The 25331-nt window shown below is 51.9% G+C and overlaps 2 protein-coding genes across 2 annotated transcripts in view; both read right to left on the bottom strand.

The window, feature by feature from the left end:
- Positions 1–336: 336 nt before the first annotated feature.
- SLA2 (Src like adaptor 2) lies at positions 337–2620 on the bottom strand. The gene is given in 8 exon segments (XM_030463335.1): positions 337–484; positions 590–716; positions 862–1011; positions 1597–1700; positions 1934–1983; positions 1985–2021; positions 2128–2220; positions 2598–2620. Coding segments are annotated over 8 exon segments (732 nt in total).
- A 4314-nt stretch (positions 2621–6934) lies between these two features.
- Positions 6935–25331, bottom strand: part of NDRG3 (NDRG family member 3) — a 59964-nt gene continuing 41567 nt past the window's right edge. The window contains 15 exon segments of the mRNA XM_030462971.1: positions 6935–8195; positions 10488–10502; positions 10505–10538; positions 10630–10665; positions 11344–11379; positions 11381–11392; positions 12825–12876; positions 14415–14480; positions 14850–14953; positions 16144–16200; positions 16718–16804; positions 18325–18385; positions 18706–18768; positions 19256–19376; positions 19923–20028. Coding sequence (XP_030318831.1) covers positions 7954–8195; positions 10488–10502; positions 10505–10538; positions 10630–10665; positions 11344–11379; positions 11381–11392; positions 12825–12876; positions 14415–14480; positions 14850–14953; positions 16144–16200; positions 16718–16804; positions 18325–18385; positions 18706–18768; positions 19256–19376; positions 19923–20028 — 1092 coding nt within the window. The 3' untranslated portion in view covers positions 6935–7953.

The raw sequence follows: 25331 nt of genomic DNA, 5'->3' as shown, positions 1-25331 counted from the left end.
TGGCTTTGGCTTGTTGGGAATTTGCATCCCAGTTCCCTGGTGCTATGGATGCACAGATGGGTGCAGCCCCCTCGCAGTCTGGGTGCAGCCTCTGCTTCTCCTCCCGTGGGCCTGGGGTGATGCTTGGGGTGCTCAAAAGTCTCATCCCACAGAGAAGAGCCCTGGGGAGGATGGGCCCTAAGGCAGCCCCTTCCTCCATCTGTCTCCTCCTTGGTCCCCGCTGTTCCCTGGGTTCCTGGCTCTCACTGCATCCATAACCAATCCTGCCTGGATCCAGGGATGCTGTAGCCCGGGCTGGGGGCTGCCGGGAGGGCTCAGCCGAGGCGTGCTCAGCCCTCAGCTGCTCCCCAGCCCCTTCCCCGCAGGGCTCTGCCCGGGGGCAGCCGTGTCTGCCAGGAGCAGGTAGGAGCTGATGGATTCCCGCAGGCCCAGGCTGAGCGGGGAATCCTCGGCTGGGAACGTGGCCTCCGAGAGCAGAAGGGAACTGCCCCGGGATGGAGGGGGGGTCAGGGGCAGCCCTGGACCCCCGAAGGTCTGGCAGGGGCGGCGAGGGGAACCTCTGCCCCCAGCCCCTCCTGCCCAGCCCTACCTCTCGATCTCATCCCAGTTGGGTGATGGGTTCCTCACCACGGTGGGCACGGCAGGGACCGGGGCCACTCTCGTCCCTTCCACTGCGCAGGGGTCCCTGAGGGGGCAGCACAGTCCCTCGCTGAGCTCTGGGCAGGGTGTGGGCAGCGTCAGCACAGTCCCCCCCGCACCCCAACCCCGGGGCTCCCTGCCAGGTGAGGTCCCCCCCAACTCCCTCCCTGCAGGGACCAGGGCATCCCCCACCCTCCCCGGCCCGGGGGTGCTGGGTGGTACCGGAGTAGTGGTCCACCAGGTCGTGCAGGCTGGAGAAGGTGAGGCGGGGGGAGATGTAGAGCCAGCCGTTCTCCAGGCGGTGGATGCGGTAATGTGTCACCGCGTCCCAGGAGCAGCTCTGGCCGTGCCGCAGCGACAGCGAGAAGCATCCTGGGGGGGCGAGGGGCAGCTGGGACCCCCCCCTCAGCACCACTGCGAGGGGGTCTCATCGCCCCACGAGGGTGGACAGAATCACTGCTCCCCACAGGGCTGTGTCACCTCGAGCACCCCTGTTCCAGCCTCATGCCATGAGTACCTCCAAACTGTGAGTGCTGGGACATGGGGTGACCCGGGTGCTCTCAGCACCCCATGCTGTGCCCCCAGGAGCGGTACAAGGACACTTCCAGCCCCACAGCCCCCCCAGAGCCATGGGGCAGCACCGTGTCGGTGCAGCAGCAGCAGCAGCACTGGGGCACCTGGCAGCACCTCCACCAGGGGGTAAAATCGTCACGGTGAGGATTCATTCGATTCCAGAAGCTGAGCCTCAACTTCTCTGCTTAACCAAAGGCTGCAGGAAGTCTGCTCCTGGGGTTTTATCTTTTGAGGCTCAGCACCAAGCAGGGAGGTGCCAGAACACTGTAGTGTGGGGCAGGACTTGGCCACCGGGAGGCAGGGGTGGAGGATCAGCCCGTCCGGAGCCCACCTGGCACCCGAGTGGGGAGGTCTGGAAGGGATTGCAGGGGAGGAGGGTCTCACCTCTCCGTGTCTGGCTCTCCCGGATCAAGAAGGATCCGCTGTGGTTGCCTGGCAGGAGCAGCAGCTCCTCTGCCTTCTGCCGGGTGATGCCCTGGTACAGCCACCTGCACAGGGACACCAGCACCAGGGACAGTCCTGCCCGGGCAGGGCTCGGGGTGCAGCACCCCCTGTTCTGGGTACACTGGGGCACACCATGCTGCCCCCCCAAGCCTCTGTGCTGCTCCAGGGACAGAAATGGGGCAGAACATACCAGTGCTGTGGCCAGGGTTTGGCCTTGGGGGTGGGCAGGCAGTGGGGCCATGTCCCCAGGGGCCCATAGACCCCTCCCATCATTTACCTGTGCCTGACTTTGGCCACGCAGCTCCTGGGGATGTTGCACTCCTTGCCAGGACACCTCAGATGCCACCAGCCACCATTCCCCGTCCCTGCAGGGAAGGGGATGAGCCATCCCAAGGGATGAGGCAGAGGGAGGGGACCCCGAGCAGAGTGCCACCACGGTGGCCCCATGGGGAGTGCCTGGGAGGGACTCACTCGGAGAGGATGCGGAGCTGCTCCCCCATCCTCAGGACAGAGCCCGTGCCGGAGGGGAAGTCACAGAGCGCCAGGGCCAGGGAGCTGCTGGGGCTGTGGGGAAGATTTGGGGTCTCAGAGCTCCTTCAGATGGGATGGGAGTTGGGTGCATGCCAAGCTGGTGGCCACCAGTGCTTACCTGGCTGGGCGGGCATGGGAGGCTGTGGGGTATCAGCAACCACTGGTGGGATCCTGAGGGGCTGCTCCCGGCTGGGCAGGGTCCCCATCCCTGGGGGTCAGCACACACCCCTGGCCCCTGCCTTCTGCCACTGCCAGCTGGGAGGGACAGGGAAGCTCAGGTTTGATGACAGCAGCACCGTGAGCCCTGGGCTCAGCTGCCTGCAGAGCCATCAGCCCCATGGCACAGCCGTGCAGGGAGGCAGCTGAGGGACCCCATCCCAATCCCCTCACACACCAAGGGCTGAGCTTACCTGCCTCCCCCTGCTGTCACCATCATGCAGGAGCTGTCAGAGCCAGGCAGGTGCTGTCCAGGTTCCTTCCTGGCTGCAGGGGGTCCCTCTGGTGCAGTGGGGTTACCCCTGTGCAGGGCAACCCCTGCACCCCCTGTTTCACCCTGGGCCCTCTGCTCTCAGGTTGGGTGTTTCTGGAGCCCCGGGGCTGCTGTGGTTTCCTGTGACGTGCACCAGAGTTGGGGTTTCTCTTGTTGCTCAGCTCAGCTGTGCCACTGTGGTTGGGGGGGGGGCTCAGTACAGGGTACAAAGCCCAAGAAAACCCCTGCGGGTGCTCAAGGGACTGTGGTCACCTCATGGGACTTGGGTGTTGCAGGAGCAGAGCCACCTCCAGGACTTGGAGGTTGGGTTTCCCCAGCCAGGAAAACCATGAGGGGTCCCAGGGGGGGTTCCTCATCAGAGCAAGGGCTGATGCTGCCCCTCGGGCCCATGTGGGTGCTGGTGGGTGGGATCCACACGGCCGTGCACGGGAAAGTGGGGGGACACTGCATGGCTAATGGATGGTGCCTCCCCAGCACGAGGCTGCTCCACATCCAGCATGGACAGGGAAGCAGCCCAGCTCTGTACCTGTCCCCTCCCCAGCCCCATTCCTACATCCTCATCCTCACTCCAATCCCCATCCAGCACCAGCCCAAGTGCCAACAACTGCCCCACGGGGGAACATCCCACTGACCATATCCCAGACAGCCTGTGGGGATTTCAGTCTGGAAAGCAAGTGCTGTTTGGCTCAGCCACTGCACACCCCCCAAGGGAAGGGTCCTCTTATCCTCTGATTTCCCTCCACCCAAGGAAAGGCCTCGGGGTTTGCTCTCAGCAGCTCCTGTGCTGCCATCCCAGGCTGTGCTGGTGCTCAGGGCTTGGCTGTGTGGTCCCCAGCCCAGGGCTGGCTGCTCAGTGGCCTCCTGCCTGTGGCTGAACATCCTGTGCCTATTTATGCTGTTACCCTTGAAACCTTCTTGTCAACTGTAAACCACTGTGATGCTGTGAATTACAAATGAAAAAAGAGCTTTTACAAAAGCAGCCACCCACCAGGGCCTTACCAGGCTGCTGGGGCTCGGGGCCCCCCTGATCCTGTGCTGACCTCAGCCATTGCTGCCTTGCAAGGGGTTGATAATGGCTGGGAGAAGATTCATTTGCTCCTGGAACTGGTGGTGAAGCTTCATCAGGCTCCCTGGGCTTTTAAGGGACATCCCTGGGTGTGCCATGATGTCCCAAACGTGGGCTCTGGGCTGGCCAGCACCTTCTCAGGGTTAGTGCTGGGGAATAAAATGGGGGCCCCAGTCACCCCCTCCTCAATTTACCTTAATGCATGGGTGGGAATGAGGCACAGAAGGATGGCAAAAGCCTCACCATGGGTTCTGCTGCAGGATGGAACCAGGCAGCCCCATGCCAAGAGCAGGCTGGGCAGCAAGTAACATTCCAGCTTATGCACCTCAGATCCAATGGAGAGGGATGAGGCTCCAAGCAAAGCAAGGCACAGCCCCATCCCTGCAGGCTGGTTCAGGAGTTGAGAAAATAATGACAGTTTTGAGGGGAAGGAGCCCCTGAAATCCCCAGTCCTGTTTCCTCCTCAATGTGTGACTGACACCAGCTTGGATGTGGCTCCATCTTGAAAACCTCCAGGCATGGCCATCCCAGTGCTCAGCTCACAGCTGCACCACTCTCCTGTTTTGAAAACACGGAAAAAAGCCCAGGATCAGATCTGAGCCTCCCAAATCTGAAGTTTTGGCTGCTACTCCTCTCAGCATCACCTGGCACCATCAAGTTGAGTTTGGCTCCATCCCCTTTCACCAAGGATCAGGACAAGCTGGGGCCACAGGACTGGGGTCAATGGAGTGAAGCTGGCAAGGACTGGGATTTTCTGCATCATGTATGGCCCCTTCCAGCACCAGGGAGCCAAGCAGCTGCTGAGCTGAAACCTCAGCCCACAGCTGGGGTGTTTTTCCATCAGTGACCCCATCAACAGAGCTGAGCTCAGCAAGGCTCCCCCTGGGCTGCTGAGGGATGCAGAGGTCAATGGACAGAGAGATCTGGGAGCTGGGGCTGGAGTGCCTCTGAGGGAGCTTGTCCCAGGGTTTTGAGCAATTGGGAGCTCAGTCCTAAAGGTGGGAGATGTGGGAAGTGCTGGCTCCATCTGCCTGCCCACCCTGGACAGGCCAACTCCAGCCAGAAGGAAATGGTCTCAAAGATGTGGGTGTTTCACAGGACTGACTCTGACCTCCAGTGCTGTGCCTCCAGCTGTGGACAGATGTGACCCCCCAGGGCTCACAACCCAGCAGCAGTGGGACCAGAGTGTGTGCTCCAGGATCCCAGACCAGGAACAGCTGTCCCAGGCTCAAGTTCTGCTCCTGCATTTGGTTGGCATTGCTCTTGCCACCCAAAGAAACATTTTGTGCTTTATTAAACTAATTTGTCAACTTGTGTTTCCAAAACCACACTCGCTTCTGTGAAAATAATTTGTTTTCCAGCTGTCCTTAGGGTAATAAAAATATATGACAACCCTCGCTACAAATCTTGCCTTGCCTATGAACCACCATGGCAATAAAATACTCTTCTTAATCATCCCCTTCCAAATTCCTAAAATCTCATCTATCTGCTCTTTGGGTTCCTTCTCCATGGCAGCCCTGCACCTCTGAGCTCTCCTTCCCCACATCAACACAAACAGCACTTGGCAAGCCTGCACCAAACCCTGCTGTGGTAATTATTTCCTCTAACTCATTTGTCCTTTTAATCTTGTGTTTGCCTTTCTTACTGTCTGTGGGTGAATTTTCTAAGGGAACTCGAGGCAGAATCAGCTCTCAGCGTGCAACCCATCAGTGCTGCAGCACAGCAGCTCAGCTCTCCCATACATGTCCAGCATTTGCATTAAGAGAAATGAACTTCACACACAACCTGCTGGCCCAGACTCTCAATTTCTGTTCAGTTCATCACTTTAATCACTTCTCTACTCTCTCACTAACACAACTGGCCAATTTTCACATCTCTCACCTTCCATTCAGTTCCCCATTGATGACAACACTTCCTCTCTCTTCCTGCACTGAGTGCTCCCCTCAGGCTGCAGAAATCCACCCTGTGGGCATGGCAGAGAGCCCAGGACTCAGCTGTCACCAGCCCTTTAACCTCTCTGCACCCCCAGCTCATTTTCTGGGTAAGGATGAGAACAGACACCTGAAACTCGAGAGCAAAAGCTGGATCTGAAAGGCAGAAGATGAAGAAAGGGGAGGGTGCTGCACCTGGCTGCAAGCAGCCTGGCACTGCCTTCCCCACTGCCCTCTGCCCTGCTGTGTCACCACTCCCCTTGTCACAGGGTTCACTCCTGTGCTGTGCCCATAGAACACACCATGGCTCCTCTGGGAACGTGGCTCCTGCTGCTCACCTCTGTTTGGAGGCAGTTCCTGATGGCTTACGATCATGGAACAGTTTGGGTTGGAGGGGACCCTACAGAACATCAAGATCCAACCCCCTGCATGGGCAGGGACACTTTGGACCAGGCTGCACAAGGCTTCACCCAACGTGGCCTTAAACACTTCCAGGCAAGGGGCACCAACAACCTCCCTAGGTAACCTATTCCATTATCTTACTACCCTCATGATGAAGAATTTTTTCCTCATACCTAACCTAAATCTACTCTCATTCAGTTTAAACCCATCACCCTTTGTCCTGTCACTACCCTCTCTGGTGAAAAGTCCCTCCCCAGCTTTCCTGGAGCCTTCATGTACTGCAGGTACAGTAAGGTCTCCCCGAGCCTTAACAGGCTGTGCCTGGTTTGCAGCTGAAGATTTTTTGCCTTTCGCCAGAGGTCAGCTCTCCAGTGCCTCCCAACAGCCTCTCTTCAGGGACCTGGGGCAACCTGACCACAAAGCTCCCACCCTGCCTCACAAGATGTGGCCCAGTGCTAACCCCTTCCACTGGAAGGGCTTTGCCTCCATGGCAGGAGACACCAAAACAGACGAAACCAGTGGGAGTGTCAGGCTGTGCAAGAAAAACACCACACACACACACACAGGGTAACAATGAAACTCAGTTATAGCTTTATTTTAATAACTGGTACAAAGTCCCCTCAGGCAGAGCCTCCCAGTCCCATTCCCTACCTGAAATGGAGCAGAACGTGAGCGTGACCCTCAGAGGAGCTGGCTCCCAGTCAGGACTGCTCAACAGCTAAGAAAGGATGTTTTGCTAATCTATTGGATCTGTAGTAGCCTGACCACTCATCCCTTTTCTCCCACTAACAGTCAGACCCTGGCACACAGCAGGCATTTGCCCCCACCCTCTGCAACCTGGCCAGATGGGAAAAGGCAGCAGGACTGTGAATTCCATGAAGACAGTGGATGGTACCTGCACAGAGGCATTCCCTGCTCAGACTCCCTGACCTGACCCACCCAACGTGTGCCTGTTGGTGATCCTTCACATTCTCTGGTATTTCCCCAGCCTCAGTTTCTGCCCTGTGCAAGCACCCTGCCTCACCTGGCAGCAGTGGGAAGCAGTGCTGGCAGTGCAGGAGGTTTCTGGATCTCCACTGACAAGGGGCTGCCACCCATTTCACAGTCTCCTTGGTGTTAGAGATTCACTTGTGCCAGGACAGAACAGTGACTGGGTATTAACTGCATCTGGCCCTTCCACAGGAGAGGCAGAGGGGCAGCAGAGGGTGCTGGAAGCCAGGGCTGCTGCAGTGTAATCCCTTGTACTCGGTTAGTAGTGCACCTCAGTTACTGTAAGGTTACTTGTTAATTGCTTTGCTCTTTCAGGAGGCTCAGGTAAGAAATCACTCTGCTCCTTCTTAACACACACACAGAGATGAGACCAAGACAGTATTTCTGACCATATGTTTTCCCCACGGCTGCCTGGCATGCCAAGAGACCTGGGAACACAAAGACCTTCTGATGGGTTCTGCACTCCAGGCTCAGCTCTCCCGAGGAGCATCACCTGCTCCAGCACCTGGAGTTCCCCAGCATCATGGCCTTGCTTTCCCATGTCCCACAGATGCCATACCAACTGCACCACAAGGGTCCTTTAGCAGAAGCACAACTAGAAAGCAATTCTAAACCTCACAAAGCCACAGAAATTATATTTAAATGAACAGGGGAGACAACGGCTGTCATCTGGATTGATATACAGCACAGACAGGAGATGGCATCAGCATGTACAGTAATGTGACTTACTAGGACTGCGGAATGTTAACGAGTTTTAGAGAGGCTCTGATGCCAAGGGCATACAGAAAGGACCAAAGTAATGCCAAGTACAGACTACCGAGGAGGTGGCAGCTCAGATGGGCATGCACAAGTTAGGGAGAACAGTTAATGCCATGTTGGATGAAATGCTAGATTGTGAGTGGGTTCCGTGGGGCGAGCGGAGCTGTCGGAATCCAGAAGAGGGGCTCCTGCCTAACAGGATACTTCCATGGTTTGAGGTGCATCCTGGAGGTCAATTCCTTCTGGGGTTCCAGCACTTCCTTCACATGTTTGCTGGTGTGGGACTGGCTGCGGATGCTATCCCCAGAGCCCATGCTGGAGGAGGAGTGGGTGCGGGAGCGCATCAGCCGGGTCATGCTGGCTGCTGGCACTGCAAGAGAGAACAGGCAGGGGGACTGAGAAAAGGAGGAGGCTCCTACAGCAACCATCACAGTCACTGGGTAAGCACAAAGACAGCTCTACCCTCAGAAGGAAAACTCAATCTTCACTGCCAAAACTAACTCTTTGCACGTCTAAAGCGAGATGTTGAAGGCCCAATTTCAAAAGGTCTAAGGTGAGCAAATGCCAGGAGTGTAACTGATCATTTGCAAGTGCAGCTTGCAGCCTCTGTGCACACCAGGGTGGCTGCTGTCCAGGTGACCTTTTGAAAGTCAGTCTCGTCACTCGAGAAAACCACAGAGCTGAGATCATGCAACAATCAACAAAATACAAATGAAAGGTGAAAAACCATAGCACACGGGTTGCACAATGATCAGCCCAGCCCACAGCAGGCCATGCCAGACAGAGCAGTGCACCCCAACCATTCAGCTCAGACACGACTCGGGCCAAGGCGGATGCACGGTCGGAGGTACCTGACTCAGTGCTCAGGTGGCTGAGCTGCACATAAGGGACTGGAAACAACATCAGACAAGGAAAGGGATGAATACAGGAAAGAGCCAATTAGTTGCAGTGAGCGAGTAGCAGTCTGCTCTGCTCCTGGGATCCCCAGCTACTCTGCCTTCCACTCCCAGCTCACACTGTGTTGAAAGCTCCCAGTACTGGTGCAAGCAGCTGTTACTGGGCACCTCAGGAGGTGCCAATCCAACCCAAAGCTCCATCAGAGCCAGCTCTGCCCAAAGCCTGTAGCTGGGAGCTGCAGTTTACCTGGTGACCCTACCTCCCCACCATACACACCGTGACTGCTCATCACCCTATGGTAGGGAAACTGGGCTGTAACTGCAGATATGGAGAGAAAACTCAAGTATTTCCCTGAGTTGATCAGATTTCTGCTACAAGCCTCCTTCGGGCTTTACCTTCCACCAGCAGTGTCACCAGAGGCAGGTCTCACTGTTTTAGCCAGTGTGCAGAAGGAAAAAGAACAGCTGCTGAGGAACTGGTCTGGCCATTCCCAGAAATGGCAAGTGCTGATTTGCTTCTCTCTTCTCCCTGAGAGGGCCTTGCTGGCCAAGCTCAGCACTGTCCCTAAAGCCTTTCCCACCAAAGTTAGGAAAACCATTCTGGGATGAGCTACTAATTCTGGAAGCAGGCAATTACCCCCTGTTCTTCCTCAGTGCTGTGCATCCTATTTGCTCCCCAAAGTGCTGCTGAAGTCCTCACTCTGGTGACAGCACTTGCTGACTCTAACACCAGGAACACAAGAGATGTGAACACTGAAATGCTCTGGGGCTCAGAGCCTTCTCCCATGGCACCCTTCTCTTCTGGCCAACCTTGGAGAACACAGCAGCACTACAGTGTTCATCTCTAACTACACCTCTGAGCCCTGACACCCAGGAATTGACAAGTAATTTTTGGCTGTGTGGAGACCACTGGGATTGTCACAGATTTTCTGGTGGCCATGCTGGTGCTTAACCAGTCACAGGAAACAACTCCCCACTATAATTCCTTGTTCTGAAGGTTCAACATCCACAGAAGGGAACTCCTAACCCTGGCCCCTGGCAGGAAAGCCAGAGCTGTGTCATGGGGTCTGCGATGGAGTTGGAGCTGCTCTGGAGCACTGAGAAGCCCTTCCCCTGGGGTCCCCGACTTCTGCAGTACAGAGGGCGGGGGAGCTGAAGAGCTGACACACTCAAGACACAATGTCTTCTGCCTCCAAGCTCAAGGAGGAAGCCATAGGGCAGGGCACTGGACCAAGGCAGAGCTCCCTCTGGGCACCCCAGGGTGCCTCAGAAGCCACCCAGCTCTCTGTTCTGCTATTAGAGGGTTTCATTCTGAGATACTGCTTACCTCTGGTGACAGTCTGAAAGAAACTGTTATGTCTGAGGAGAAAGGAAAGGGTTCTCATGGACCCATCACAACTGGGAAGCTGTATTGCTAACTGCTCCCCCTCTGGTGGGCACAGAAGATTTCAGAAGATTTACCATTCTGAAGAGCATGCTTTTCTGGACTGGCACAAAGACAGACTTACAAGGTTTACCAACACAGCAACCAAAAAGGGGTCACCACTCCAGCTGCAGTGTGGATTAAACACAGGTCAGGGAACAACATTGGTTTCCTAAGGCTTGTTAGCACACTAGTTGATTTTCCAGCATGGGTGGATCCCCTGGCAACCACACTAACTCATGGGTGGGGACACAGATGCCAATGGGCTCAGATGGACCAGAAGGGTTGAGTTCCCTTCACAACATCCCTGCTACAAAACAGAAAACTTTGTTTTGCCACTTACTGTAGCCCATTCCTGCAAAAAGTACTTGAAGGCTTCAGTCAGCTTCCCAGGCTGTGGAAACAAAAGTGCAGATTCAGTGTGAGCAGCACAAGGGGCTCTGGACAACCCAAACACAGTGGGACAGTCAAGGGGCACTTCTCACCTGAACCACCTGTGGAAGGCCCCCGCAGTCAGCCATCTGCAACAGGAAACAGAGGGGGGGTTGAACCACCCTTCTCACCTCAGGAGAACACCCTGGAACCACAGCAGTGCTGCCCACCCCCCTGGAGCTGAAGGCACCAGCTGCACTGATCCACGAGGCACCATCTTGTCTCTTAAAACTGAAGCAAGGCCTGGCAACACTTTTCTGGGAGTCTGTTCCTGAAGGAGCCCAGCACCCTGGAGGTCACATTCCCAATCTCAGGCCATATCCTAGAAGTGCAGGAGTAACCCTCCACTGTCCTGGCTCTCCTGCCACTCTTCCCAAACCTTTCACTTTACACTTCTACACAGCAGCTGCCTGGCACACTGTGGAGCCATCAGTGAGGATGGGAAGGACTGGGATAAAGCTGGAATGTGTGCTGCTGCTGCTGGCAGAGAGCAGGGTGGGGACAGTCACCTCTGCTAACTCTCAGCAGGTCTTCCCTGCTGGTTGAAGGTAACAGAGAAGTCACAAAGCTGAGGTTCAGGGCCTCCCTGACAAACTCTTCCCCCCCAAGTCTGGTTCCACGCAGGAGAGAACACAGCCCTGACTGCCTGTCCACAAAGGCCTAAAGCTAAATGTATGGAAAACAAAATCCTAAGTGGAGCTGGGGAGCTGGCCTCAGCAGAATAATGTCTTTGTGCAGGCCAGAACGACTGTGGAGAGGGCACTCACCTTCAGGAAGGTAGTTTTGGTAGGGTCAAGACGTGAAATTGCATTCCACCTGAAAAAAAAAATAAAAGAGGAAAAAAGGATGTGATATCCCACAGAAAACTTGAAGAGTCAGATGTAAATGTGGGGAACTGCACCAAAGGCAGTGTCTGTCTTTCAGCACTGGGAGCTTCTCTGGGGCCAAGAAGAACCAAGTATAAAAGCAGAGTGTGGAGGAGGCTTTGAGCAACCTGATCCAGTGGGAAGTGTCCCTGCCCCATGGCAGGGGGCTTGAAACTGGATGAGCTTTAAGGTCCTTCCACCCCAAACTGCTGTATGATTCCATGATAACACTGAATGAAAGATGCAGAGGTAAGGCAGGTGGTTCCCATCCAAGGGGACCTTTTGGTGACAGAGTATCATTCTTCAGAAGGAAATAATCCACCCATTTTGGGGATGCACCATGAAATCTTGGAGCATGTTCTGGGCTCTGACAGGAAGAGTGGGAAGAAAAAGACTCCTGTAAAGTGCAGCATGGAGGGAGATCACTGCACCCTCTGCATGGTGGCCATGGCCACTTCTTCTCTGTAAGGCTGTGCAAAAGTAAGTTGGGAGGGACTATAGGAAAAGCAATCCCAGCAGGGGAGATTATTATGAGCTGGGAACCTGAGCAACTAGATAGCCAAGATCCAGAAGATTCTACTCCATTCCCCAGCTGTGGCTGGGAAGCAATGAGAACCCTTGGGAATATTATCCCAGCAAAGTCTAAACTTGGAGAATGTCTCAGACTTCCAGATCAAGGACTGATAAAAAGGCAACCCACCATCATCAGAAAAAGCCCCACAGCAGTTGTCCATGCCCAACTCCTAGGTCCAAGCTACTGTTTTAGGAGAATCCTACATTCATCCACAGTTTCTTAAGTTCACAAACCTCTGGACTTCCCAGGGTCTGAAGGGAAGGAGTAACCACAACAGCACTGCACTGTGCCGTGCCCCACCTGAGGCTGTGCTGGGAGAGAAAGGGGTTGGTTGTGTCTGCAGAGAACAACAGGAAGGACTTGCTGCTAAGTGTTGCCTTCCCTATGATAGTGTTTCTGCAGAGCTCTGAGGTGTGGCCCCACCACAGGAACTGGAGTCAAGCTGTTCAATTTTAGTCTGGGTAGCCTGAGTACAACAGCAAGAGAACAGTCATTCATGACTTGAACTGAGCTCCAGGCAGCAGCCAGGCAGAGCTCATGAAAGATGCAGGTTCCTGAAAAAGCTCCACTGAAGCACTTGTTGAGAAAGATGGGACTTGGACAAGGACCCTTATTCAGCTCCTGCCATCCTCACCTGTGAGGGCTGCCCTGCAGGGCCATGAACCTCTGACAGGTGTCAACAGAAAAGTGCTTGGAACCAAGAGCCACTTTCTATGACCTGTTCTGGGGAAGGTGAAAGCCCTGCTGGGGTTTGCTAGGTGATTTGTGGGTCTAATGTCACAAGAGGAATGAGTTTCTGGATACATACCACTGCTTCCACAGCAGGTGAGTTGTCACCCACCACTAGCAGGGCAGGGCACCTGGTCAAAACCCAAAACAGAGACATGTTACTCACAGTGCATCTGAGGGACTTCTGAGAAGATCAAGCTCTGTGAACCAACAGACTCATGAAAGGTTTGCAACACTCAGCAAAATCCCCACCTGCCCCCAGGCCATGGCATTCTGTTGCACCAAAACACCCTCCAAGGCTGGCACACCCCCCCATGCTGTCCCCTCCATGCACACCAACTACCACTACTATTGCACACATGCTAAAAGATAGGTCTGAGGCTGGGAGAAACAACCATTCCAGGCTGCAAGAGGGAATCAACGTCTGGAATTTAAGAATATGCACATCCAACAGAGTTAAATGCTTCTTAGGCTGGCTACTGCTCAGCACTGTAGTTTGGTTTGGATTTTAGAAAGAAACACAAAAGATGTCAGGGAACAGATTGAAAAATGTCACAGTTTCAAAGCCTCCTGTTGGCAAATGTGTGCCTTTGAATTTTGCTATGTACTGTATTTTATAAGTATTGTAATTCTAGAAGATTTGAGATCAAGGTAAGAAGGGGGTGGGTGGCTAAAGGTCCCACCTGTGTGCTAACCAGATGACAAAAATCAGACTTCACAGGCTGTTAAGCCATGGACCTCAGAGCCAGTGGAGAATCACCTCAGAGGAGACAGAGGAGAGATATGCCCAGAGATCCACACTTCCACAAGAAATATTTTGTCTGCAGATCCCTGTGAGTCACCTGAAGGGGCAGTCAGTGCTCTGCAAATTACAGCTGCCTGCATGACAGAGAGCAGCACACCTGGCTTTGCCTGGAGACCAAGCAGGGAAATCCACCTCTTTTAGGAGAGCCAAGATCTGAAGAGTTTGGCTGTGGATGCTTCAAACACTCCTGGGAGTGGCAAATGCAAAAGCCCAGATGATTTTCAAAGAGAGAAGAGCAGAGCCTGGGTAGCAGTCTCCAGCCCAGCCCAGGCTTTGTCTTCATGTGCTCTACACCTTGGAGATAATTTGCCCCTTTTGTTTTCCTGTTTGGAATCTGAAAATTTACTTACTCTTCCCCTGTGCTAATTACCTCTACTTCTCCAGTGCCTGCTCCCTCTCAGCTGAACCCTGCACACACTATTCCCTCCCAGGTGAGAAAGTCACCCAACTGGGAAAGCACCACTGTGTTCCCTGGGTTCAGAACCCAGTGCCACCTCTGGGAGGTCTGTGCAGGTAAATCTTTTGTCCAGGTGAGGGAGGGCAGTAAGTGGCAACTAACAAGATCCTGCCTCCCTCCTTCTTTACGCAAAACCACCAAACTACCACCTCAGCACCTCAGTGACTGCTGGGCACACCACACTTACTCCTCTGACCCTGCCTTCAGGAGAACCTCAGTGTGTTCTTAACAGAACATCTCCTTGTTCCACTCTAGCTGACAGCAATGCACCAAAGCCTGGCACAGTCTCAACAATATTCCCAGCACTTGGGCTTGTGGGGTTCTTGCTGAGAAGCAGCAACAGCTTTTCTGCTGACAGGACTGCCCAGCAACTAAACACTGCTACACACTGATTCTGAGCAACTTACTTGAGTGTTTTTGCAGTATTTTCATTGATGCCAAGAACTGGCCTCTCAATTTCCAGGTCTCTACGACTGAAAGACAAAACAGAACAACTCTCCATCAAATCAACAGAAAAAAAAAAAAAGTATGCTCATGGGAACATACAAAATCCAAGCAGGAATGCTGGCTCCAGCACCCAGGCAGCAGGTGTCATGTCATGAGCAGGAGCCTCAGCAGTAATTGCCAGAACCCAGGCTCCATCTCTCATGGCAAACTTGCTGCGTACCTGGAGACATCAACCCAGACATGAAGCTGAGCTTGGCTCAGGATGATGGCTGAACACTAGGCTTAGGACAAAGGTTCATATTACATACTATCCAACAGGATAATACATACAGTAGCAAATCCACTGAGCATGGAAGCCAGGGGAGCAACCTAGCAGGAAAAAAGACATCCCCTACCTGTTGTATGAGGTGAGAAACAGCTGAAGGTTATCTTGGTTAATGTCCTGTGCAATATGAAGCCTGTATGTTTGGATCAAATCTAGGTTTGCCTGCAGTTCCTCCTGTACAAAAGCAGAAGAATTGAAAGACAGGGAACATCATCTTTTTCACAAGAAATGACAGTCATGAAATATTGATGTTAAACTGCCTCCATACCCATTGTTCCTCTGTGAATGAAGCAGCACAGAGGGCAGAGACTCCAGACTGTGGAGTCCCAGGCTACAGTCAGTGTTTCTGTGACCTGACTGTTAAAAGCCACACTTTGGAAATGAGACTACACTTTTACAAATGGCAGTGCATGTGTAAACTGAATGAAGAGTGCAAAGGTATCCTGAGTGGGGCAAGTCAGCTCCTGAGCCTCAGTAATGCTTATATAGATATAAATCATTTATATAAATCTGTTTTAGGAAGGTCTTCCACTCATGCTTAATTGTAACATGTTATTGTAACAAAGCTTTATAGGAAAGCCCCATGGAAAATTTAATCCCAACACCCAGTTCTACAAAGCAACTGCATTCCAGTGAGACAGAGAGAAAAGGGAATGCAAGGGAAGCATTATAAATAATGAAGGGCCTTGAAATGGTTGGACTAGGGTATGGCTGGACTTGGTGATCTCAGAAGTCCTTCCCAACTGCTCTGTGAAAGCAGGCAGAGAACAGCAAGTGCCCTAAGCAGGAGGAAGCCACACCACAACTTCCTGCAGTGTTGCAGAAGGGCTTCAGGTCAGAGCCTGACCTGCTGTACATCACACACAGTGTGCACGAGGCCCAGACCCTTCTGGCTGCCCAGTAAGCTGGCTGGGAGCCATCAAATCCCAAACAGAAGGCATTGTTTTTTCCAAAGTTTTGAGGAGCAGCTGGTTTGCCTCTGTGAAACCAAAGGGGAAGGCAAAGTGCAAGAATGCAGCAGTTCAACACTTGGACATCCCATATCCCACTGCCAGCTCCCAGCTGGATCTTTGCTCTACCCACAGCCCAGCTGCTTCCATTCTGCCACTTGCTGCCTGGATGCCACAGACACAGGAGTTCCAGCACCAGTGTGGGGGACACTACCTCCTCAATATGTCTGGACACAGTTGAGGCAAGTGTGAGGATGCTTGTGCCTCTGCAGTGTGCCAAGGCCTGGTGTGAGTTTGCCACTCACAGAAGATGCTACTGTGTGTGGCAACTCTTCTTTGGTGAGCAGGTACAGAGAGAAGTTACAGCTCCATGTGCAGTTGCAGGGGCAACACAAACACCTGCTGGGTACTTACATGGCCAAAATGGTGTGCCAACACAATATCCACAATGTTGGTTGTCCAGCCTGAAAACTGAAGAGTGACCATGAATGAGAAGAAGGAAGAGTAACCAGAAAAATACATTTTCACTGCAAATTTCAAAACAGCTCCTCAGAGAAAAGAAAATAACAAAGAAACTATTCAAACAATGTAAGAAACAAATGCCTGATGCTTGGGCTGGGCATGCACAGCTCCAGAGCAGCCTGTGCACACACAACATCCAGCTGTCCAGAAACATGGAACCCTCAGTAACCACAAGGGGTCAGAATAAAAGGATAATTAAGAGAGCCATCCAACTTCAGCCAAATGAAGCCTGTGTACTAAATCAGAGGAAAGGGGAGTGCTCAAGGGCCACTCATCTCTGAGCAGTTCACCAGGATTTCTCATTCACATCTGATCACACCAACCCTGCTCCTACAGGGGAGTCTGTACTACAGTTCTTGCCATAAACAACAAAAAAATCCTGTACTTTGTTCTTTTTATTATTCTACACACTGTTCATTCATTAAGCACTGTGGAGAGGGGATCTGCAGGGTAAGGAGAATCTCACCTTGGATGCTGCCCAGTCAATCCATCCCTTTGCACATGGATCAACATTAATGAGGACGAGTCCCTCCACCAGGTCGGGGTGGCTGAGCTGTGGGGAGAGCACAGGCACACTCAGAGGGCTGACCCAGCCACAAAGCAAAGCTTCTTGCAAAAGGAAGACAGAAGAAAATGAAGGCTAAGTGGGGAGCTCCTTCTGTGCCAGCAGCCAGTGAGCTCTCCAGAGCCTGGTGCAAAGCTGCTCCCAGCCAAACATTATGAATCAGTTGGCACTGAGGGGTCTGATTGCTCAGAGCACACCTGGAGCCTCAGCAGCCTCAGCAGTGCCTGCTGGTCACCCCTGGATCTGGTGCAGCCACAGCTCCTGCTCAGGCTGTGAGCAGTGACTCTGTGCTCCAACCTGGCACCTCCAGGAAGGACCTGCACAAACTCCTGTGCCCAAAGAGCACTTTTCTTCCACTGCAGGATGAGGCAGTCTCCAAGTGGAGACGTGGCAAACTGGCAAGAGCTGGGAAATGACACAGGAGCTGCAAGCACCTGCAGCCTGAGCAGAGGCCTGGGAAGCTCCAGCTCAGGGGCACACAACTGACCAGGACACCCCCACCCACAGAAACCCTTCCCCTGCTCCAGCCTGGCACCCCAGCACCCTGCAGTTTACCTGGGGGAATGGTGGGGGCTCAAAATATTTTGAGGTATTTTGAGAACTGCTTGCCAGGCTGGACAAACACAGCAATGTAACACAGCCAGAGACCTTGGAGCTCCTGCCTGACTCCACAGCTGAAGTTCTAGGACAGCCCCTCTGCACACACTAGCAGGGGTTAAACAGAAGGAAACAACCCTGTCCTCAGCAGGACACCCTCTGCAGTCCAGGACAGGGCCTTTCTGGCACTGCACTGGGCTGAAGCCAAAGGCTTCTTTTCAAACCTGAAAACTAGATAGAGTATAAAAGACAAAGAACCAGAGCAAACACCAGTCCATCACACAGCCCCAGGCTCAGCTCTGACTGAAGGAAATGAGAAGCAGAGCACTTTTTGCAGGAGGGGCTGCATGGTGAAGTGGCCTTAAGGAAGCCTTAGGTGGCCTAAACCACTGACAACTCTGCACTCACTAACTTGAAGGAAACACTATCTCAGAAAAACTCAGCCTGCTAAACTACATCCAGTGATTTCACATGCTCACAAACACTCTGCTAAAGAAAAATGCTGAAGTACCAAGATAAAGCTAGAACTCACTTGTCAGAGTGGAGTACAAAATCTGCTTCCTTCCAGGCAAAAATCACATTCCCCATCAGTGCTGGTACATAGCACATCACCAAAGCACAAACACTGGAAACACCACTTCACTTTGTGAAGACATGAGGCTGGATATTCCTAGTAGCCAGGATAGGCTCTCCTGACTCAAAGACACCACATTACAATCTTTCCAGCCTGGCATAGCTTCAGAGTATCCTTGGCTGCTCCAATTTAACCATCTGGATACGAAGTAGCTCTCACCGGGCTCCCTGCAGCCCTGCTGTCATTACTGCTGCTTTGCCAGAGCCCACAAATGCTCTGTCTGACCAGTGGAAGACCACAGCTCATGTGAGACCCAAGGAAATGAAGAGATACTTACTGCACACCTGCTGAGGATGTAAGCACCAGCTCCTAGTCCAATCCCAATGAAGCTTTTCAGGCTGAAATACAGGAATTTCACAATCAGCAAGGCTAACATAAGCTCACAGCTAAAGCATCCCTAAAGGGGCAAAGCCTTTTGCCTTTCTGCATCCAGCTGCTCTTCTGAGGTTTATTTTCAAAGCAATCCAGCAGTGCTGCAGCAGCCATAGATTTGTCTCATGTGGCAGACAGTGTTCCCAGGATGAGAACCAGCCAGGGTTACAGGGGTTAGGAGATGCCTCTTGGGACAACTCAGTGAGAAATCAGATGCTGTAAGCAGGGAGCTGGAATGGCTGGAAAGTATCCAGCTGCCTCATCCCCTTTCCCTTCAGGGACTTACTTCAGGTGTGTCACAACAGCTGGCAGCATTTCAGCCAGTTCATCCATACTGGGGTACTGGTACCTGAAAATCAAGAGAGACTGAAGTTGAAGCACCTCTAAACACAGCTCAAACAGAGACAACCTTCCAGTTCCACCCAGGGAACATCTGACAGGCATGTGCACAGGTGATTATTTTGCAATGATACTGCCAGCTACACAGATCCCATCCCTCAGAGCAAGACTAACACAGAGCTGTGGGGTTTTGGGGCAGGCAGACTTCTGTGGGGAGCTGGATAGATGAAGCAAGGAATGCCAGCTAGACAGCAGTGTGTTGGGCTCATGCTCAAGTCAGAAAGCTGGTACCAGCACTCACCACTACTGAGGGGCTTTACCCATGCCTCAGTGATGGGAGAGTTCCCTGAATGCCCCTGGGAAGGCTCCTCATCTTCCCATTTCCTCTGAAAGCTGCCTCCCCCCACACTCAGCCTGCCAGTCCCAGCTGCCTTGAACTGGGTGCTACTTCAGTTTAACCACACCTGGAACAGCAATGGTCTCTGCACAGCTCTTACCCAGATGGGAATGGGGGGGCTCCTTCCTGCTGGCCTGGTGCATCCACGTGGCACACAGCAAAATGCTGAGTGATCTCTTGCATGTCTTCAAAGTTAAAGAATGCATTAAAACAGGATTTGTCTACAACAACAACAACAAAAAGAAATTAGACACTTCCTGAAGTTTTATTGCAATCCACCCCCCTAACAGCCTGCTTGAGCCACCCCCCCCCTGATCCTGCAGGGCAGGGGATGCTGATGGGGCCTTCTTGGGTACTCACATTATGTACTGAGGAATATCTGTGTGAACACAACAGGAGATGCTGGGTGGGAAGACATGGAAAGAGCAACTGAGCCCACTGCAAACATTACATTACTTCTAAAGCTTTGTAAAGGGATTTATTCACCTGCCCAGGGAGCAGATGCCTTGTGGTAGGTCTTTCATGCAGTGCAACAAGGTCAGCTAGAGCACAAGGTGGTGGGTGGACTGTGGTGGGTCCACTGTGGCCAGGCCCTTCAAGAGCTGTTGGACAGACAGGACCATGCCATGTGCTCCCCTCCTGCAGACCCTTATCTTTTTACCCTGCTGTGAGCTGTTCCATCTCAACTCAAGAGTCCCACTGCTCCCTACACTCAGGAGCAAAGAGCACAAACACTTCTTCAGGCTGCTGGGAATGCAAGAGCTTACGGTTGAGGCCAATGTCATGGTATGTGAGGATGACAGGTCTGTTCCCCTTGGGTGTGCCCCTCATGGTGACATGGACCACTCCAAATGCTGTCTCAATGTCATGTTCCTGCAAAGAGAAGAAGGAGTCTCTGTTATGTGTGCTGCCTGTACAGAACTCTGAAGGCCAGCAGCAAGGGCCTTATCCACACTGCTCTCCTGACCACAGCTGCTGCCTCAGTGCAGCTCTTGCAATCTGCAGCCCTGTCAAACCTCTCACACCAAGCACTGTCAAAAGCAGGTTGCTTTGTACAGACTTTGTACAGGCTTTGGGACTGTGTCTTCCTCTGACCAAAATCTCATATCAGTGGCTTTTAGTGATGCTTCTGCATTGCAACAGAAGCTGGGTGTCCTATGTCCCTCTGTCCCTAGGGGTTCATGACATCACCAATGCTGCTCAGCTCCCACAGCCCAGCTGGCACCCCTCTCCCTCCAGCCCACCCCCCTGGGAACATCCTGTCGGTCAGCAAGATGATGGGAGAGGCCCAGTAAGGTAGGAGAGGCTGGAGCAGTCCCTGGGGACTGTGTGCCAGAGCACTTTGGGAACTGCAGTACAACCCAGGGTGGGCAGATGGCTGGGAGGGCAGAGACCCAAACCCCACAGATCCAACCACTGCCTGCCTGGGGGCTTGTACCCACCCACAGGGGACAGGCAGCTTTCCCTTCAACACCACTAAAAATATAGGTACAGCTCCATAGGTACCTGCTGGACAGATCCTGACCACACTGCTGCATAATGTTCCCCACAGGCCCTGCCCTGTCACCCCAGGCAAGGGTGACTGTGACTTAACACAGTTTTTTCCTGCTAACAGCTTTCATTATGCAACAGGAAAGCACCCTGAGGCTTCTCCAGCAGCTGGCAGATACAGGAGATTAAGCTGGTTTCCAGCTGGGTATCTGTAGAACAGTTTCATGACCCGTTTCATGATTATTTGCTAGGAAAACAAAGGTCTTTTCCCAAGCAAAATATTAAGGGTTTTTTGCACTGTGCCTTTCATAACAGAGCAAGGGGACCATGAGGCCTCCAGGTACCTCTCCAATACTTATCCAGTGCAGACAGAAGCCACAACCTCACGATGACAAACACAGGAGTGTCCAAAAAGTTGTCTGATTTTAACTAAAATAGCTGCAAACACATTTGGACAAATGCAGGCCTGGGATAACTACAAACTTTGGAAAAGCTGTGGAGATGGCAGTATGGCTGGGAACACAACATCATCTGTCAGTCCTTTCTCTAACCTACAGGAATCAAAGGAGAGCCATGCTCTGACTTACAGACACTGTGAAAAAGCACCCTTTTTTTTTAGGTTGAAACAGGATTTGTTTAGGGAATAACTTCATGGTTCAGCCTGAAGACAGAACCTCACAAACTCAAAAACATTTTTCATTGCTTTACACCAAGTATGTGGATTTAAAAATTATTTTTAAAAAAGAATTTCCAATAACCTGAAAGTCTTTAGACCAAACCCAGGACAGAGCAGGGTATGTGGCTTGCAGCACAGCAGAAATTCACCTCATGCCTCCTTTCTGAGCCCTCCTAAGGGCTGGCTGTGTGCTGGACTGATTTAGTCCTTGCAGTTCAAGATCCTCCTCTCCCCAGCTCTACTTCTTTCTGGGGAGCCCCAAAACCTCTCCCCTTCTCCCAGGAGCATGGAAAAAAGAGCAAGCTGCCATAGCCACATCACCTGAGGTAGTCTGAAGCCTTCTTCAGATTGGTTTTGAAGGATAAAAAGACCCCTCTTATTGCCCTCCCCCTATAAAGAGGTTGGGTTTTACCTGCAGGATGCTGGGATGTGCATGGCAGCTGCGAGGCAACAGAACAAGGCAGGGGAGGTCACCCAGCCTGATGCCCTCCTGGCTCCCTTTCCCTTAGGAGGCAGGGAACAACCAGCCCAGCAGGGAGAGTGCAGAGGGAAGCCCAGGACACAGCCTCCATCTCCTGAGCTTCTGGAAAACCAGCAGGCTCTGCCCTTTGCCTCTGCTCTCTGGGCTCAGTCCTGTTCTGAACTCCAGGGAGATGTGCAGCCAGAGCAGGGGCCCTCATTTCAGGGCCACTCCAAGTTTGGAGGTGTTTGTGGGTCCTTTAACAAAACTGTCAACTTTTGGCCAAGGCTGATGGTGGTGAGAGGCAGTGCATGAAGCTAAGACAGCAAAGTGCAGCAGAGTCATGGAAGAGTCCAGCAAGTGCCAAAACAGGCAGAGGTTGTGACCCTGGCTGCAGCTCCCCATGGATCTGAGCTACCCAAGGGGCTCTCTGCCAGCTCTGGCACTTGTTGCTCATTTCCATAAGCAGCTTTAACTCACTGACCTGGCAGGAAACTATCCAGCTGCCTTTTATAATTTCTCTTTTCATCTTACTTTTGTGAAATTTCTGCCAGGTCAGTGAGTTAAGAAGCTCACAGAGAGGTCTGCCAAAATGCTTGTTCTGGCTCAGAGCAAAGGGGAGTGCATGGAGTAGCAGAAGAAATAACCCTGCCCTGAGAATGAGGCCATTTAAAACTGACTCAGGTCTCATGAAACTTCCCCTCCAGAGCACTGGGGAGGGTTTTCTAAGCAGCACAAAAATCCAAACTGAGCCAAGAGTGAGAAAAGGACAGAAATCAACAAAAGAATTGATGATATTAAAGGAAGTCAGCAATACAGACAGTGTCTTTTCTGGAATCACATTCCAACTCACTGCAAAGGCAGAAGGTTTCCACTAGGCAGAACTGCAAAGGAAACAGAACACCCACCTCTCTTCAGAGCTTTTGTTCACACCACAATGTGCATCTTATTGCAACACCCTGCACTTTTGTTTTCCTAAGCTGAACTTCTCCTGGTAGGGAAGGCAAGAGTTTCCTTATGCTAAAAATCAATGCTCTCTTACTTAGACTCTGCAGCCTTACACACTCTTGATTTGGAGAAATGAGATCATTTGTTGACAAAAGGTTTTTCATGCCACCACTGGGCACCAGCCCCATCTGAAGGGTACTCACCTTGTCACCTTAGTGATCCAAATACAGGGAATGTCCACTGGAGACAGAAGGAATTTGAGGAATCCCATCTTTAACAAATCTCAACAGGAAACAGTTTAAAAACTTTAGATGCTAAATCTTACTCTGGGAGTTCTCTTGCTAGTGTCCAGTCACGATGGAAATCCTCCCCCTGGAAGCATCTGCCCTCATCTGTTTTCTTTGGTTAAAGCCTTTTACTTTTTTAAGGCCTTTTTTTTATTTTCCCAAGCTCTATACAGCAAACAGCAGACACTACATTTGAGATAAGGCTCTCTGCTATGCACTGCAACACCATGCTGATCTGTTCAAGACTACCTGAAAAGATATGACTGAGTTTTACCCCAGCTTCCCTACAGGGGAAGCTGTCCTGTCCAGGAAAATGTCCCTGTCCATTTCCCCAGTGAAATTGATGTTCCTCTGAAACTTTGCCCTGTAGCTTCAGGACTTTGCCCTTGACCTGTCATTGCAAAGGACAAAAGCATTTTCAGATGTCACAGCACACATGACTTCCCTGTCACCTGCTTCCCATGTATCCATGCTAAAGGACAGCATGAGGCAGACACTTAATCCAGAGCTTTAGTATCCCACTCCAGATGGCAACAACAGCCTCTACACCTGTGAGACAGAACTACCTTGAATTGGCAAAAAAAAATAAAAAAAATTTCATCACATCACCCGTTTCTCTTCCAAACATGGAACAGAAAATCCCAGTTACAATGGGTACCAGAGTACTCAGTGAGAACAGCAGCTCTCTCACCCTTGCCAAACATACTTTCTCTGCCCTTGCCAAACATACTTTCCTCATGTACCTTTTGAAATTACACCTTCCCTGGCAGCTATCCAAGCCCAGCTATGATCTGAACACTGATCTGGTCCATAGTGCAGGGAAGACAGAGACAGAAGGCAGGGGGAAAAGATGTGGCCAGGACACAGGCAGATTTTAACAAATGAGCAGTCTGCAAAATAAAGGAGATGAATTCAAAAGAAGACAATGATCTCTAATTGGGTTCTGAAAAGCCTGATAAGATTCAGTTTGGATTTAGGAACCAGAAACCTTGTCAGAGGTTTCTCTGAAGAGATTTTTCTCTTTTGCCCTTAATTGTACAGTAGATAAAAAATAAATATCAGCTGCAGACAACCTGCTGTGAACGGAACTCAGCAGCAGAGGCAGTCTCACTCCCTGCTCTCCCTGCTGAAGCACAGGAGCATGGAGCAGGACAGGCAGCAGAGAGCAGGGAGAGCTGCACCAGGCAGGGAACCAGCACTTCACAAGGAGCAGTTCCCCTGAGGCATGGATAAGAAGAGCAGTGATGGAGGAGGATGAGGAGGGCTGAAGCCCAGCTGTGGCTGAGCAGACCTCAGCTGGCTTTCAGAGCGTGTGCTTGTGGAAAAACAAAACAGAGTGAGCATGTAGTGATTCCTCTCAAAGACGTGCATCTTGCACCAGTTTCCCTTCATTTTCTAACAATCTGCAGGTCAGAGGAGGTCTGTCTGATCTTCATTTTCACTTTCCCTTCAGATACCTGGGCAGTCACCCCCTGATACCTATGCCTTTGCCATCTGTGACCAGAGAAGTCAAAAAGCTTAACAACACATGAGGTGAAGAAACACTTAGTTCCCCACTTTGTATCTGCTGGTTTTGCACGAGATCCCCCAGTCACTGGTTTGGCAGATGAAGAACCCTGCTCTCAGTTCCATAACCCCAGTGGTGATGTGATGACCCAGCAGGTTGCTGCCATTCCCCTTCCCATGCCCTTGCTGGGCTATCTGGCCAGTCCTGGTACAGCAACTTTTTCCTGACCATGCTGCTGTTCTCCCAAACAGCCCTGTTGTGCTCTGTCCTTCCTGAGACAGGGAGGTTGGCAGAACATCAGACACCCGTGGGTGTGCTGTGGATTTACCCTGGAGCACAATGAGGTGGCTTTGTTCTTTCTTCCTGATAAACAAGAATTGATTTGCTTTGTTGAAAGCCAGGAGCCTGGAGTCAACAGCTTCACTCATTCTCACAATGTTAAAGTCTTAAGCCTCTGGGTTGTCATCAGCTCTGAGCTCACCCTTTTATACCCCCTGTAGGACACTGCTACTCAATATGCATCAAACTTGCTGTTTACCCAAAGACAGATAAAAATTGCCATTGCACCTTCCATCACTTTTGCCAAATTAAGAGCAGATTTAAGCAGCAGAGGTCCCAACACAGATCTCAGAGGTGCTCCTCTAGTGACCTCAGACAACTGTAAAAATAAGAGCATGAAATGGCCTCCCCTCTGATCTAAGTCCCTTAAGACTTAAGTCTTAGGGCTCCTTTTGGTCAAAGATCTTATCTTTAGGAAATCCAAATAGGCTGTAACAACTGAGTGGACTTTATTTATATAGTTACTAA

The sequence above is a fragment of the Calypte anna genome, chromosome 20, assembly GCF_003957555.1.
Source record: "Calypte anna isolate BGI_N300 chromosome 20, bCalAnn1_v1.p, whole genome shotgun sequence".
Lineage (NCBI taxonomy): Eukaryota > Metazoa > Chordata > Aves > Apodiformes > Trochilidae > Calypte > Calypte anna.
The sequence above is the reverse complement of the archived record's forward strand: the minus strand, read 5'-3'. Positions and strand labels throughout refer to the sequence as shown.